Source organism: Mercenaria mercenaria, chromosome 7 (genome assembly GCF_021730395.1).
Source record: "Mercenaria mercenaria strain notata chromosome 7, MADL_Memer_1, whole genome shotgun sequence".
Classification (NCBI taxonomy): domain Eukaryota; kingdom Metazoa; phylum Mollusca; class Bivalvia; order Venerida; family Veneridae; genus Mercenaria; species Mercenaria mercenaria.
Window position 1 is genome coordinate 22,832,925 of NC_069367.1, and position 18,002 is coordinate 22,850,926.

The window sequence follows — 18,002 nt, forward strand, 5'->3', positions numbered from 1 at the left end:
CCAGATATAGCCCCATGTAAGATTGCGTGTGGGGTATTGCCCTAAGCCTTCACAATGCTACATACCAAATATCAAAGGCCTAGGTCTTTTGGTTTCAGACAAGAAGATCTTTTAAGTTTTTCCTGTTTAAGTCTTGTAAAACTTGGGACCTCCGGGACAGGGCCTCTTTTCACCCAGGTGAACAATTTGAACAATTTTTATAAGAGGACCATCAGATGATGTCACATGCCAAATATTGGGGCTGTATGCCTAGCTTGTGCTTTTTGACAAGAAGATTTTCAACGTTTTCCCTATATAAGTCTGTGTAAACCATGTAACCCCAAGGCGGGGCCGTATTTGATCCTAGGGGAATAATTTGAACAACCTTGTTAGAGGACCACTTGGTGATGTTACGTACCAAATATTAAAGCCCGATAATGAAAATTCAGTCTGTAAAAAGATCCTTTAGAATCAAAGATTGCAGTCACGAAGAATAATTATAGCAGACTTGGTTTGTAAGAAAAAGAATAGTTGATTGAAGTATTTATTGATGTTGAATTTCATGAGGAGATATTTTTTATCGTGTCGTTAACTTAGGAAATTTGTAAAATGGTTACACCATGATTAAATATGGAATATACTGTATTCAGTACAGAAATATACTGAACAGTCATAATTATTGTATAAATGCAAATCGCTGATTGGAAGAGAAAAATAGGTATAAATGTATAAATGAGTGTCAAAATGTGCTGTTGCAACTTGCGAACTTCAAATGTTAATGCTTGAAAACGAAATCAACAATACTGATAAATAACTGATAAACAAATTAAAAATATTGTTGAAAAATTTGTGTTAAATCCAGACTGAACAAATTATAAACCAAGTTTTAACAAAAATGCCACTCCATCATAGCAGTAGTGTGATTTGAGTGACAGTATTTTTCATAACTCTTTAGAAAGAGTTTATACGTTCACTAAATCCAGTCTATTTTTGCAAGAAAATCTTAGTGCAGCTTTGTTATGCATCACAATCTTAATAAAACAAAAATATTCGAAGATGCTTTGAAAGCAACCAGTCAAAATAGTTTTGAAATTCTAGATTTACTAAGCCGACAATTTTTTATGCTAGGGACAAAACTTATAGTCTAAAATCAAGATGTTGATGTATCACTTCACTGAGGCATTGTACATGGGTCCCATATGAGTCTGATGTGGGCAAATACTTGTAATATGGGACCCAGATGGGACCGTTCTGGGAAATGTGTTTCTTTTGAGACCAAAGAAAACGTAGAAACATTCAAAGAAAGCATAAAAAACGAATTTCTACGCCAGTGACTCCATTTATATACTTAAAAAGAATGTATTGGTATATTACATCACTGAGTTATTCTATAGGGGTCCCATATAGGTCCAATGTGGGCAAATGCTTACAATATGGGACCCCGTTGGGACCCTTCTTTGAAACGTGTTTTTTCTGAGACCCAAACAAATATACAAATATTCGAAGAAAACTTAAAATGTGGAATTCTATTCTGCTGACACCACTTATAAACTTAAAATGAATACATTTGTAATTTACATTGCTGAGACATTGTAAATGGGTCCCATATGGATCTAGTGTGGGCAAATACTTACAATATGGGTCACATGTGGGATCCGTATGGTTTTAATTTGCCCAGATATAGCCCCATGTAAGATTGCGTGTGGGGTATTGCCCTAAGCCTTCACAATGCTACATACCAAATATCAAAGGCCTAGGTCTTTTGGTTTCAGACAAGAAGATCTTTTAAGTTTTTCCTGTTTAAGTCTTGTAAAACTTGGGACCTCCGGGACAGGGCCTCTTTTCACCCCAGGTGAACAATTTGAACAATTTTTATAAGAGGACCATCAGATGATGTCACATGCCAAATATTGGGGCTGTATGCCTAGCTTGTGCTTTTTGACAAGAAGATTTTCAACGTTTTCCCTATATAAGTCTGTGTAAACCATGTAACCCCAAGGCGGGGCCGTATTTGATCCTAGGGGAATAATTTGAACAACCTTGTTAGAGGACCACTTGGTGATGTTACGTACCAAATATTAAAGCCCGATAATGAAAATTCAGTCTGTAAAAAGATCCTTTAGAATCAAAGATTGCAGTCACGAAGAATAATTATAGCAGACTTGGTTTGTAAGAAAAAGAATAGTTGATTGAAGTATTTATTGACGTTGAATTTCATGAGGAGATATTTTTTATCGTGTCGTTAACTTAGGAAATTTGTAAAATGGTTACACCATGATTAAATATGGAATATACTGTATTCAGTACAGAAATATACTGAACAGTCATAATTATTGTATAAATGCAAATTGCTGATTGGAAGAGAAAAATAGGTATAAATGTATAAATGAGTGTCAAAATGTGCTGTTGCAACTTGCGAACTTCAAATGTTAATGCTTGAAAACGAAATCAACAATACTGATAAATAACTGATAAACAAATTAAAAATATTGTTGAAAAATTTGTGTTAAATCCAGACTGAACAAATTATAAACCAAGTTTTAACAAAAATGCCACTCCATCATAGCAGTAGTGTGCCTTGAGTGACAGTATTTTTCATAACTCTTTAGAAAGAGTTTATACGTTCACTAAATCCAGTCTATTTTTGCAAGAAAATCTTAGTGCAGCTTTGTTATGCATCACAATCTTAATAAAACAAAAATATTCGAAGATGCTTTGAAAGCAACCAGTCAAAATAGTTTTGAAATTCTAGATTTACTAAGCCGACAATTTGCCTGATACTTGTACAGGTATTAGAAGTTTTGGCTGTAATTCTTGATTGAGATGACCAAGCATTTCTTGCTCTAACTACACCACTTACTTTAATGCAGTACTTAACTTAAAAAGAAATCACAACATTTTGTTCCAATTAATTTGACAGGTTCAGTTATAACATTATAGGCAAAATCAAACAATTTTGTCAGTGTAATGTAAGTCCAACTCAAGTTAGACTTGCCATAAAACAAATTTTTCAGTGAAATAGAAGTCCAACTCAAGTTAGACTTCTATTGCAGTGATGAAGACCAACAGTTTGAGATAGACTGATATGTTTCTTGAGGGTAAAAGTGGGTAAAAAAGGTAAATTACCCTATTTTTTTCACAGACTGTTTATTAGACCTTATAGTGTATACAAATCTGTAAAAAAGTGATTTTGAGAAGAAATGTCACTTAGACCAGTACTGCGCTAAACCATGGAATTTGCCTTTTGGTTCCCTACCAAAATTGTTCAAATTATGCCCCTGGGACGAAAAGAAGCCCCGCCCCGGGGGTCTCAAGTTATACATAGACTTAAATCTTGTTGTCCGAAACCACAATACCCAGGCCTTTGATGTTTGGTATGTACCATTGCGCCATGGTACCCTACCAAGATTGTACCCCTGGGGTGAAAAGAGGCCCCGCCTGAGGGTTCTCGAGTTTTACATAGACTTATATAGGAATTTTTTTGTAAATCTTCTTGTCTGAAACTGCAAGGTCTAGGCTTTTGATTTATCGTATTTTGCATTGCCTAGTGGTCCTTTACCAAGACTGTTCAAATTATGCCTCTGGGGTAAAACGAGGCCCTACCCTGGGGGTTCCAAATTTTACATAGACTTACATAGGATTTTGTTTTGAAAATCTTTTTGACTAAAAGTTCAAGGCCTAGGTTTTGATATTCAGTCTGTCGCAATTTGCCTAGTGGCTCTCTAATAAGATTGTTCAAATTATGCTCCTGGGGTGAAAAGAGGCATTGCCCCGGGGGTCACATAGTTTTCACATAAGTTATATAGGAAAAAAATCTTCAAAAAATATCTGATCATGTTTTCTCGTCTGTTTAATTATAATTACCTTATAACTCCAAGTAATTAGGGGTCACTTGACATTAATCTTGCCCTTCTGACCTAGTGTCTCGTTTTTTAAGATAAAGCCTTGAAATTTTGATGACATGACTGTACAGTTTAGCACACCGATCTTAAAACTGACCTTCAGTGACCATGAATATGACCAACTGACCTACTTTCTTGTTTTTTAAGATACAGTGTTAAAATTTGGATGACATGTACAGTTTTGCACACCGATTTTGAAACTGATTTTCAATGACCTTGAATATGACCCACTGACCTACTTTCTTGTTTCTTTTATAAGATACAGCTTTGAATTTTGGATGACATGACTGTATAGTTTTGCATGCTGATCTTTAAAAAGACTTTCAATGACCATTAATGTGACTTTCTGACCTACTTTTTTGTTTTTTGACAATGACTGTATGCACATTTGAATCAGTTCATTGAAAGGAACCTACATGTAAGTCGCTGACTTCAGATCACTTTTCTCCTCACTGCTATGGGTTTCAAACCTTTGAGGAAGTCATCTATTTTGGCTCAAGGAAGGTCGGTGGAAAGGGGCTTGCCCATGCCTGAAATAATACCTAGAGGGGCTCCTTGGGTCTGCCTCTACTATCAAAACTGTTAAGTCACCATAAGACCTATAATTTTGTTAGTATGACATAAAACTCAACAAAAACACTTTATAAAAGCATTTAGAGGAAACATATATATGTTTGTTTTCACAAAAACATTGATATTTTAGAGAGGTGAGGAGGAGAGCAGGTTAAACTTCAAACGTTTAATTGCTTGTATCAAAGCAAACGTAGAGAGTTTACAGACACATGGGGATCAGGCTATTTCCAATGTAGTTCATGAGCTGATGAATGTGTGCACAGAGAGGGAATCTGAATTGAAACGGAAAGTTACATATGGAGAAAAACTTATTAAATGCCATGATGAATTTGAAAAAGATCCTGCGACTTCGTTCAAGGTAAGTTTTACAATACAGTCAAACCTGTCTATAAAGACCACCCGTGGGAGAGCCAAAAGTTGGTCTTTATGGGGACGTGGTTTTTACAGCCAGGTGTTCTCCGTTCAGAGGTGGTCTTTAAAGCATGTTTGACTGTATTCAAAACAATAGGTTTATTGAGACCTTCTTGCCTGAATGGATGAGCTTGCTGTTTTCAGATCACTTGCCCAAGACTCAGATGAAGGTTTTGAACCTGATTTGGAGCGTACAATACTTCTTGTGATCAAAGCCATCCAACTGACTTTTGGCAGATAGATGGTTCTACTCATGTGCCAGCAGGGTATGCCTAAAACAATGCCCGGAGGAGCACCTATGGTTTTCCTCCACCGAAGATAGCAGGAAAACTTTCACATCAGAACATTATCTCAGTTCGATTCTAAACTAAAAATACCCATATACAGAAAATGTTGTAACTTGGAGTGAAATTTCATTTGATCAAGACATCATGTAGAATATAATTATGTTCTTGTTGTTTCAGTCCAAATTCAAAGTTTTATCTTATTTTTACCTTATTATAACTTTGGATTTCTTGTACAGTCCTTACTGTCTTAACCCCAATTAGGATCTTTATGAAAAATGGAGTAAAGGTTTGTCTCATTAGTACATGTTGCAGTTGTACTTGCCTAAGGTCAAGGTCAAAACTGAAGGACAAGCATGCTACTAAAAGCTAGTATTGGATTCAACTTGTATATTAAATGTTCGATGCAGAATAAAAATTCAACAGTTTTTTTTCTTGTTGAGATATGTTTAACTCCTGACAATCATTATTTCATAAATTAAATTTCATGCTTGATGCTTACATTTTAGGTCATAAAAGAATATGATGAAAGTGGGTATGTATGATAACTGTTTAATAGATATCAATTGACAATCAGATAGACTGGCTAGTTCTGTCGAGCTTTTCTAGCTCACCATAAATCTAGAAATAAAGCTATACCACTAGGGGGTAAGTATCATTGCTGGTATCAAATATTATTAACAATTATATTCATCATATAAAAAATTCTGTGTTTTAATTTGTAATCATCACCAATGAATCAAAGCTCAATTGTCATAGGAACAATTTGTACCATGATTATTTGCATGCTATTATGTAGCTCACCAGAGTAGAACATGCTCAAGGTATGTGTGTGTTGGTGATTACTGCCAGTCTGTCTAGGGTCTTAAACGTTTCCCACAACGTTTTCGCCTCGAAACTATCTTGTTGAAACTAATGAAAATTTGAATCGATGTGTTTTAGATAATCCTCTTCAGAAATTCTTAACACTGGTTTTGTTTGGCAGCACTAATTTTGTCCAAATCGGGACGCTTGGCCTCTGTAGGACCAATTAAGCTAAAATAGACCTTCAAATTACTTCTTTTCATAAACAGCTTGATGGATCTTCATCAAACTTTGTCTATAACAATATTATAAGGTTTTCTCCAAATTTGTTAAGCGGTTGTGTTTTGTCCATCTAGGGGCAACTTAGGTAAAATAGAAAAAATAAACTTTAGATGGTTTCTAATGGACCGCTGGCAGATCTTCATCAGACTTGGCCTGCAGTATCATTTTAAGGTCCTCTATGAATTTTGTTTTGAAATTGGGGCACTTGGCTAAAAATAGAAAAACCTTTACATGTCTTCTTCTCATGAAATGCTTTTGTTGATCTTCATCAAACTTGACCTGTAGTATCATTGTAATAGTTCTGCTTTGTCCATCTTGGGTGACACCAGAGCTAAAATTAGAAGAAATGTTAAACAACTTTGTATCATGAAGTTTGTTCTAATGCTTATGCAGTTTTAGGGCATTATATCAAAATATAACAAAAAACATTAAATAACTTTTTAGCTCACCTGAACAACGCTCATAATGAGCTTTTATGATCACGCTGTGTCCGTTGTGCGTCCGTTCATTTGTTTGTCTCACCGTCCTTCGTCAACAATTGTGTTTATAAGATGCCTCCTCCAAAACTACTGAATGGACTTTGATGAAACTTGACATAGATATTCCTTGGATGGTCCTCTATCGAAGTTGTTCAAACAATTTCGCTTGGTTGCACGGCTAAAAATAGAAAACATTTCAAACGACATCTCCTCCTAAACCGATTGTCCGATTTTGAAATGATTTCACAAAAAAAACGGTCCTTTATAATGTCACCCTCTACAAAGATTGTTCAAATTATACCGATTCAACAAAAAACATGGGCATGGTCACTTCCCTATATGTATATAGTTGAAATTAAAAGAAATCTTCTTGTTTAAAAATGCTGGCCCGATTCTAAAATAATTTTTACACAAATGGTCCTTGTGTGACCCTCTACCAAGATTGTTCAAAAATATTTTGATTCGTCAAAAGACATGGCCGCCAGAGGGCAGGGTCACTTTTCGCTATATGTATATGGTGGAAATCGTCTTGTGTGAAACCGCTAGACCGTTTTTAGAACAATATCACAGCGTGGTCACTTTTCCATGTGTGTATATAATGGAAACTTTAAAAATCTTCTTGTGTGAAACTGCTAGTCCGATTTTAAAATAATTTTACACTGATGGTTCTTGTGTGACTTTCTACAAATAGTGTTCAAATTTTTCTGATATATCAAAGAAAAATTGGCTGCCATAGGGCATGGTCACTCTTCATAACAATTTCTTTAAACAGTATCTCCTTCAAAAGCACTGAATGGATTTTGATGAAACTTTACACAAATGATCTCTGGGTAGCCCTCTTTCAAAGTGGTTCAAATGGTTTCAGTTCATTGCACATAAGGTCGTTTTGGTTAAAAATACGTTTTTAGCTCCACTGTTCGGAGAATAGGGGGTCCATTTTACTCGCCCCGTCGTCGGTGTTGGCGTGTCGGCGTTGGCGTGAACTTTCTTGGTTAAAGTTTGTCGGCAATCTTTGTTTTTTCTGTCATATCTTTGTCTCTATTGCTTATATCTTACTGAAACTTTACATGAACATTGTCCAGCATACAAACAAAGTATGTACAGGGTATGGGCCCATTATACCCAAGGTCAAGGTCACCAAGGTGTTATACCTAGGTATTATAAGGTTAAAGTTTTTTGGCAACCTTTGTTTTTCTGTCATATCTTTGTTACTATTGCTTATACCTTACAATAACTTCACATAAACATTGTCCAGTATACAAACACAGTATATGTAGGGGCTGAGCCCATCATACTCAAGGTCAAGGTCACCAATGTGTTATACATAGGTTATTTTAAAGGTTAAAGTTTTTCGGCAACCTTTGTTTTTCTGTCATAGCCTTGTTACTATTGCTTATATCTTACTGGAACTTTACATAAACAATGTACAGCATACAAACAAAGTATGTACAGGGGCTGGGCCTATTATCCCTAAGGTCAAGGTCACCAAGGTGTTATACTTAGATTATTTTTAAGGTTAAAGTTTTTTGGAGACCTTTTTTTTCTGTCATATCTTTTGTTGTTATTGCTTTGTTCACACAAATATTGTTCAGCATACAAACAATGTATGCTCAGGGGCTAGGCCCATTATACCTAAGGTCATGGTAACAAAGTTTTTATACTTGGAATTATTTTCATGTTAATTTTTTTCGAAAGCTTTGTTTATAAACATTATCTTTGGTACTTTAAAGGATAATGACTTGAAATTAAAAATATTTCTTTATAATCATAATCTGCATGTGTGGTTACAAAACCCTAATTGTATTTTTGACAGAATTATGCCCCTTTTGTACTTAAAGTTTTTTGCAAACTTCGCTTTCAGGATATAACTTTAATGTGATATAAGATTAAGACTTGAAACTTAAAATGTATCTTAATCATCATCATCTGCATGTGTGGTTACAATCCCCACAACTCTGATTTGTATTTTTGACCAAATTATGCCTCTTTCATACTTTAATTGTTTTAACAAACTTCGTTTTCTGGACATACTTAATAAGATAATGACTATTGAGTTGAAACACAAAATATATCTTTACAATCATCATCTGCATGTGTGGTAACAATCCCTATAACTCTATTTTGTGTTCTTGACAGAATTATGCCCCTTGGTGTATCTCATTTTTAAAGCAGAGGTCTCTTATTGAGACATATATTCACTTTACTGTCAAATCGCCGAATAGTGGAGCGCGCTGTCTTACAGACAGCTCTTGTTATCTATCAGATTTTAAAACTCTTCTTCTCTAGAGCTTTAATATTTGGCATGTGATATGAGGATTTGACTCTCTACCATACTTGTCCGAATTATTACTCTTAGGTAAATAAATGGCTATGACCCTGTGTCTGACATATACTATACGGTTTTACATAAGAAACATTGAAAGTTCTTCTCTGAATCAATACTTGCTAGAGCACTGATATTTTGCATATGATATCGTATTTGTAATTTCTATCTTAATTATTCAAATTATTGCCTTAGATTCAAAAATGTGTGTGACATATAAATAATATAGGCTAACAGAGAAGAAACCTAACTTTGTACTTTTACTGACACACTTGAAACCTTGTACACAGGTGAACGCTTTAGGGTCAGTGACTTTCTTGTTTTCATGAACTGCTTAAAGGATTTTCACCAACCCTAGTTAGAAGCAAGGTCAGATTGGCAAGGACCTTTTCTGTTGAGCAACTTAGGCCCATCTGAGCCTCTTTTATACATGTACTTAAAATTTGAAAGGATGAATGGATTGATTTTTTTAGTAGACAGATACATGATAATGCAGGCTAAGGTTTGGTTACAACCCACCAATTTTGACAGAATTATGTCCCTTTCTGACTTAAAATTGTGCAAAGTGTTCATGTATTTTGATAACTTGAAAAGATGTGTGGATTGAATTCCCTTTATCAGATAGATGATTATTACTGATTATTCGGGTACCATCAATTTTTAGCTCACCTGAGCAATGCTCAGGTGAGTTTTTCTGATCACTCGATGTCCGGCGTCTGTCTGTCTGTCGTCTGTCTGTCCGTCAACATTTAGCTTGTGTATGCGATAGAGGCTGTATTTTTCAATGATCTTCATGAAACTTGGTCAGAATGATAACCTTGATGAAATCTAGGCCGAGTTCGAAAATGGGTCATTTCGGGTTAAAAACTAGGTCACTAGGTCAAATCAAAGAAAAACCTTGTGTATGCGATAGAGGCTGTATTTTTCAATAAATCTTCATAAATATTGGTCAGAATGATGATCTTGATAAAATCTATGCCGAGTTCGAAAATGAGTCAGCTCGGGTCAAAAACTAGGTCACTAGGTCAAATCAAAGAAAAACCTTGTGTATGCGATAGAGGCTGTATTTTTCGATTAATCTTCATAAATATTGGTCAGAATGAGACCCTTGATGAAATCTAGGCCGAGTTTGAAAATGGGTCATTTCAGATCAAAAACTAGGTCAGTAGGTCAAATCAAAGAAAAACCTTGTGTATGCGATAGAGGCTGTATTTTTCAATTGATCTTCATGAATTTTGTTCAGAATGATTGCCTTGATAAAATCTAGGCCGAGTTCGAAAATGGGTCATCTTGGGTCAAAAACTAGGTCACTAGGTCAAATCAAAGAAAAACCTTGTGTATGCGATAGGGTATTTTTCTATTGATCTTCATGAATTTTAGTCAGAATGATAACCTTGATGAAATCTAGGCCGAGTTTGAAAATGGGTCATCTCGGGTCAAAAAATGGGTCACTAGGTCAAATCAAAGGAAAACCTTGTGTATGCGGTAGAGGCTGTATTTTTCAATTGATCTTCATGAATTTTGGTCAGAATTATTATCTTGATGAAATTTAGATCAAGTTCGAAAATGAGTCATCTGGGATCAAAAACTAGGTCACTAGGTCAAATCAAAGAAAAACATTGTGTATGCAATAGAGGCTGTATTTTTCAACTGATCTTCATGAAGTTTAGCCAGAATGATTACCTCGATAAAATCTAGGCCGACTTCGAAAATCGGTCATCTCGAGTCAAAAACTAGGTCACTAGGTCAAATCAAAGAAAAACCTTGTGTATGCGATAGAGGCGGTATTTTCCAATTGATCTTCATGAAATTTGGTCAGAGTGATTGCCTTGATGAAGTCTAGGTCGACTTTGAATATGGGTTATCTGAGGTCACTAGGTCACTAGGTCAAATTAAAGAAAAATCTTGTGTATGCGATAGACTGTTTTTTTTTCAATTGATTTTTATGAAATTTGGTCAGGATGATTGCCTTAATGAAATCAAGGTCGAATTTGAATATGGGTCATCTGAGGTCAAAAACTAGGTCACTTGGTCAAATCAAAGAAAAAACTTGTGTATGTGATAGAGGCTGTATTTTTCAATTGATCTTCATGAATTTTGGTCAGAATGATTGCCTTGATAAAATCTAGGTCGAGTTTGAACATGGGTCATCTAGGGTCAAAACCAGGTCATATCTAAGAAAATACTTGTTTTATCGCAAGAGACCAATTTTTTGGTCCAATCTTAATGAAAATTGGTCAGAATATTTGTTTCCATGAAATCACTAGGTCAATCATGTTTTACACTGTTATGGTGTGTTTCTAAGGTGAGCGACCTTGGGCCATCTTGGCCCTCTTGTTGTTGATATGTTGGACCCTTTTCGACTTTAAATTAGTAAAAACGGTCTTTATTTCATACAGGAAGGCAGTGCAAATGGGTACTACTTAGTCTGCCTGGTATAACCCTAACCCTGGTACTGTTCAAGTCAGTGGGAAAAACTGTTTCAAATTGTTAACATATTAGAGATTATATCATAAGCAGTCTTCATCAGATTTGCTCAGAATGTACATGGCCTCTAGTATAAATGTATTGACAAAAGTCTTAGGAGGTATCTAATCATTACAAATACTCAGGTGAGCAATATAAGGACATGATAGCCCTCTTGTAATTTCAGGTTTGAATTCTACAATACTTGTCAGTCTGACTTTTCGAAGAGAGTATCGGCATCAGATGTTGTGCAGCGATATCAAGAGATTGGAAAAAAATTTGTACATAATTTAGTAAGCAGCTGCTTGCGTGAAATAAGAAGTAATTATTTTATTGTTTTATTTAATCTTTTACCATAGTTGGAATGAAAAAATCTGAGCTGAGAATATTTTTCATTTCTCAAAAAAAAAGTGCATGTATAGTGTGGGGGGACACGTGACTTAAAATGGCAGCTTATACGGAAAAAAATGGCCAATAATTTCTCCGATTCGTCAGGAAAATCAAGGTTTTTCTGTTGATTAACCTTTGTTTTAGATGTTCTAATATATCCTATCATATGCCCCCTACCTTCCGATTTCCTCCGGTACCCATACTTTGTTCCATTCACCTATATTTTCCAAGACAATTGGGAAGTTTGAATTCATTCGCAGTTTTTGGAATGACGGTATCCACGGACGGATACAGTTTTGTCCAGAAAATACAAATTACTTAAGTAAATGACTATACAATTACATGAAAAGTTAACCAAATACCCTGTTTAACCTAAACATGTAACGAACTGGCAAAAAGCAAAGCTGCCAAAAAGAGAATGTTGAAATCTACGAATTGGCGCTGAACACGTACACAGTCTTCACGGGTGCTGTGCACGTACAGGAACAACTATTCTATTTTATATTTAATTTATAGAAATACTAAAGTTGCCGCGAGGTTTCTGTATTTACACACACTATATGATTGTTCTTATTAATAATATTGTGACGTCTCAGCTTTAATACGTAACCGTTGTTTCACGCACCGATGCCAAATAATATTTTGTCGGAAATCACAAAGATTCAAAAGTCTTTTGGTAGATTATAGCACAAAATATGATTGTATTGTTTAACACACAACAGAGAATATTGGCAGAGAACTCTGATTAACTCACTCGGCCATAGCTGTGTAAAAGAATTTACTGGTAAACATTTGAATACACAAAACTATTTATCATATAAAGTGAATCTACTATTCCTTCGAGTTGTGAATTAGGAAACTGATTTGTCAGCATTCCTTTCTCGACATAGATGACTGTGTTGGCACATAATGTAGGAGTTCTGTGACATGCCCCCCCCCCCCCCCCCCCCCCGGAAAATTGTTTGGTATTCAAACGCCCTGTGTTACATTCTGGGCACATCTGAGCACCTCTCCGTAACATATTATTGGCAATATATTTTATACATTTATTTTGACGTTTTTTCCAGAATTTGAAATTTTGGTCCGATGCCGGTACTGACCTATTTCACTTACAGTTTCCCCCCGTAGAACGACTTAGAGACACTAAGAAATAACAATGCTAAATAGGCAGAACTGACCTAGTTTTTATTTGTCTCTTTTTAACTCAGCGACCATTTCCACAGTTCTGTAGAGTTTTACATTTGATTTCCCACGGGGCCTCCGTGGCCGAGCGGTTATCGTCGCTGACTTCAAATCACTTGCCCCTCATCGATGTGGATTCGAGCCTCACTTGGGGCGTTGAATTCTTCATGTGAGGAAGCCATCCAGATGGCTTACGGAAGGTCGGTGTTTCTACCCAGGTGCCCGCTCTTGATGAAATAATGCACGGAGGGGCACCTGGGGTCTTCCTCCACCATCAAAGCTGGAAAGTCGCCATATGACCTAAAATGTGTTGTTGCAACGTTAAACCCAACAAAAAATTGATTTCCCACACTTAAAAATACTACACCATGCACAAAATCGTACCATTAATTATCTTGACTTTTAGCTATTCAAATTTCACCATGGGGTTCAGATTTGAGTTGTTATACTTATTTATTAATTATTTCTAACAACTGCTACAATATGTTACTCGCGTTTAACAATATTCGGTAATTGTGTTGTATATAAAGGGAAAAGGTCTTTGGGTCAGAAAAAGTCCAGATTCTGCATTTCCGTGAAAGGAAAGCATTGAAGACGTGGTCTACATCAATGCAAACATCCTTGTGAGTGTATATACAGCTAGTGAAACATCCTATCACACGTCATTGTTGAACGAAGTTAGTTTTTAACGCGTTCATTGCACTGAATGAGCGTTTGAAAAATGCAGATGTAGGAGGCATAGTCACCACAAACAGAATAGTGTTTACACACGGATACAAGACCTTGCAGGGAGGTATAAGATTGGTCTGAAGTCTGTGGTTTCTGATTGGCAATATTCCAGTTTAGTTTCTACTTTGTTACCTCATTTTTAAATATCTGAAATGTTCCATGGAGATCTGGTGAATATGCGGTGTAAATAGGCACTGGCACTTCTGGCTGGTTTTCAGTAGATTTTGGCGGCAAAACGGCCCTCATTTTGTTGAATGCGAGTTGCCATTTCTAGACAAAATGGTCGACAAATACACTGTATACCATAAACTGCCAGAAATCCAAGAACGGTTCTGCATCATGGTCGTCTCTATGCATTTGCCTTCCAACATGCCTTGATTTAGATGTTTTCATACGCATTGCCTTTTCGTATCGGGTAAGCCACACTTCGGAGTCATTCCGCTCTGTCGGAAGAACTTGTATCTTTGTCTTTGTAACGGCATTTAGTAAGTCCATATCTTCCTTCTGCAAAAGGCTCGTACGCACTACGATGATACTCAACACATTTTCAGATTCATGAAAATGTGTAGGTAGTGTCTAAAGTGCCTTTATACTGCGTTATTTAATAAATAGGGTAAAAATGCAGTCCACATATAAAGACGTTATAAAAAGTTTTCTTTTTATTTTCATATGCGTGTTTTTTTTTCATGCACATTCTGAATTAAATTATGCGGACAAATATGGAGCATGTCTGCCTCAGTGCCGTACATGAACTTTGGTAGATCCTGTTTTTCAGAAAATGCTATTTTATTCTTTGACACAATAAATATGTAAAACACGTTTAAATACAGAAGCCTCGTGGCAACTGAGTATTTCTATAGTATACAATTGAATCATTGACCCTGTACGTGCACAGCGCCCGTGAAGACTGTATACGTGTTCAGCGCCATTTCGTAGATTTCGACATTCTCATTTTGGCAGCATTGTTTTTGCCAGTTCGTTACATGTTTATGATGTACTGGATACTATGTTAACTTTTTAATGTGATTTTATTGTCATTTACTTGAGTAATTAGAATTTTCTGGACTAAATTGTGTCGGTCCGTGGGTACCTTCATCCCAAAAACTGCGAATGGTTTCAGACTTCCCAAGTGTTCTCGGAAATTGTAGGAGAATGGAACAAAGTATAGGTATCGGAGGAAATCGGAAGGTAAGGGGCATATGATAGGACATATTAGAATATCTAAAACAATCGGAGAAATTATCGGCCATTTTTCCGTGTAATCTGCCTTTGTAAGTCACGTGTTCCCCCTCACTGTAATAATACAGATCTTTTGGAATGTATTTATCGACGCCTCAGAGATAGAAAGTCCTAAGTGGTACGACATCATGACATATAAAATTTCGAAAAGTGCATTCAAAAGACCATAACCTGAAACATTCATGTGTTACACTGTTAATTTTAACCAAAAATGACGTTTTGTTGATAATAAAAAGAGGTTATGAAAAGTGAGAAAATATGAAGATTTTCTCACTTTGAGGTGAGATATATTTCATATTCACTCAAAACAAACAAAGTTTCTTTTTATTTTATGCTTAAATACGTTGAGATATGCAATTTGCAGCAAATTTTAATCTCAGTGTGGGAATAAGATGCACGTGAACGAACATGACGTCAGAAGTGTTGTAACGTTAGAAAGACGCACACGACATAAAAGTTCCATTTTAAATTTATTTCTTGCTGCATAAAATTATGGAATTCTCATTAAGTAAAATAATTTGAATCGAAAAATATACTATAAAGAATTAAGTGCGACTACAATTTTCATCCTGTTTAATGCAAATTATTTCATCCTGTTTTATTTAAATAATTTAAAATTTATACATGATGTACAAGTAGATCGGCTTACAGTGAGTGATATGCAGTGAGTGACATGGATTATATCTCACTGATAAAACACAGTATTTCATCAGGTTGCATAAAATAAAATATTGTATCTTCTACTTATGACACATATTTGGTCAGTTAGCTACCCTTAGCATAAAGAAGGGCATTTAACTTCCAGTTTTTAACTCATCTTTCACATAGTGACAATGTGAGCTTTTGTGGTCACGTACCCTTTGTCTGTCCTCAGTCTGTGCATCCTTGCGTCAACAATTTCTTGTCTGTACGATAGTGGTTTCATTACCCAAACTTGCACACAGCTTGTATCACCATAAGATCTCGGTTCCTTTCTCCTAAACTGGCCAGATCCCATTATGGGTTCCAGAGTTATGGCCTCTGAAAGGGCCAAAATTAGCTGTTTTGACATTGTCCGAACAATAGCCGCTTTATTTATGACTTGATTTTTAACAAACTTGCACACAGCTTGTATCACCATGAAATCTTGTTTCCTTTCTTGAACTGGCCAGATTCAATAATGGGTTCCAGGGTTATGAACCAAGAAAGGGCCAAAATAGCTATTTTGACCTTTTCTTCATTTATGATTTTATTTTAACCAAACTTGCACACAACTTGTATCACTATTAGATCTTGGTTCGTTTCTTCAACTGGCCAGATTCCATTCTGGGTTCCAGAGTGATAACCCCCGAAAGGGCCAGAGTTAGCTAATTTTTACCTTATCTGCAAATTAGTAGCTTCATTTATAATTTGAATTTAATCAAACTTATACAAAACTTGTGTCACCATAAGATCTCGGTTTCTTTCTTGAACCGGCCAGATCCCGTAATTGGTTATGGACCCTGAAAGGACCAAAATTTGCTATTTTAACCTTGTCTGCATAATAGCAGCTTCATTTATGATTTGATTTTAACCAAACTTGCACACAACTTGTATCTCAACAAGATCTTTATTCTTTTCCTGAAATGGCCAGATTCTCTCATGGGTTCTAGAGTTATGACCCCTTAAAAGTCCAAAATTTGCTATTTTGACTTTTGCAGCCATACAGAGACTTCATTTATGGTTTGATTTGATAAAAACTTCCAAAATATCTTCAACAACAATAAATCTTGGATTCCATGACGAATCTTTCAGATCCAGTCGTAGGTTCCAGAGTTATTTCATATCTGATTACCTCACCTGATTGTAATCAAAATGGATTTAACTCAAGTACTTATAGGTAGATAGATAGATAGATCGATAGATAGATTCTTTTATTTCCTCCAATATTGAAAAGCTGAACATAATTATATACAACATTGAATATCGTAATATATACATGTCAATTGAAAATCCTATATTAACATATACACATACCACACATATTTATATGTTTACACAATGTCACTTAAGTTCTAATTACATACACTTTAAGGCATCAGTAAGAGTTAACTAGCACAGGTCAACAGGATCATCAATTTAGAAATTCTATACATAATCAGTTTGGAAAAAAAGTACTTGTGAAACACAATACAGCCGTGCCCCCGGCAGTGACCGTAAACCTTGCATGAAAACAAACATTATTTTTTATTAAAACTGACGTACGAGCATAACAAATTTGAATTGCATATACATTTTATAAATGATTACTGTAATCTTATTCATGCATGCAGTATCATACGTTTCATGTATTTGGTAATACTGTAGTACTTTGATTGGTTTGAAACGTTATTTATGTCTTCCATGGTAAGAAATAGATAACTCTTTATCGATATGAATACTTTACTAATATATTGTTGTATAGGCTTGTACTCTATCTTCTACATGCATATACCAATGCATGATTACCTCGTCCCCAGATTTTAATCAAAATGGATTTATCTCGGTAAATATTTATAGAACTCATTTGAAATTTCATTATTGTCTTTAGTTGGACTAAGGGAATCAGGGTAGATAGCTATGTTATACATCATGTGAAGTCATTAAACCATGTACAGTGGCAGGAAGTTGGGGCACCAGTGTACTGTGGACACATATCTAGTCATCATTTAATATATTTAGCTGTGATGTTTCCAAAAGGTCATAACTGTTTCAGAGAAAATATAAAACAGGTTTTTTTTACAGTTTTCTCAAAGTAGTGCTTTCCCTAATGGCCTTTTCTTTCTGAGACGTCAATGTATATATTAATTTTGAGTCTGTTTGATTTTGAGAAATCTATGAGGTATTGTCACTTGATCCTCAATGGGTTACTTAGGCTAGGTTGTTGAAAATCTTTGTTAAGGTCCACTTTTTCTTGAAACCTTAAGAGCTATAGGTTTTAAGTGTTGTACACCTGAGTAAA

At 35.5% G+C, this 18,002-nt stretch overlaps 1 protein-coding gene across 3 annotated transcripts in view; it reads left to right on the forward strand.

Annotated features, from left to right (window-relative positions):
- The window catches only part of LOC123554757 (tripartite motif-containing protein 26-like), a 43,674-nt gene that overhangs the window by 17,965 nt on the left and 7,707 nt on the right, over positions 1-18,002 (forward strand). For all 3 annotated transcript variants that reach the window (XM_053547781.1, XM_053547780.1, XM_053547782.1), the window contains exons 4-6: positions 4,585-4,812; positions 5,659-5,684; positions 11,691-11,824. In XM_053547781.1, coding sequence (XP_053403756.1) covers positions 4,585-4,812; positions 5,659-5,684; positions 11,691-11,824 — 388 coding nt within the window. The remainder of the gene's footprint in view (positions 1-4,584; positions 4,813-5,658; positions 5,685-11,690; positions 11,825-18,002) is intronic.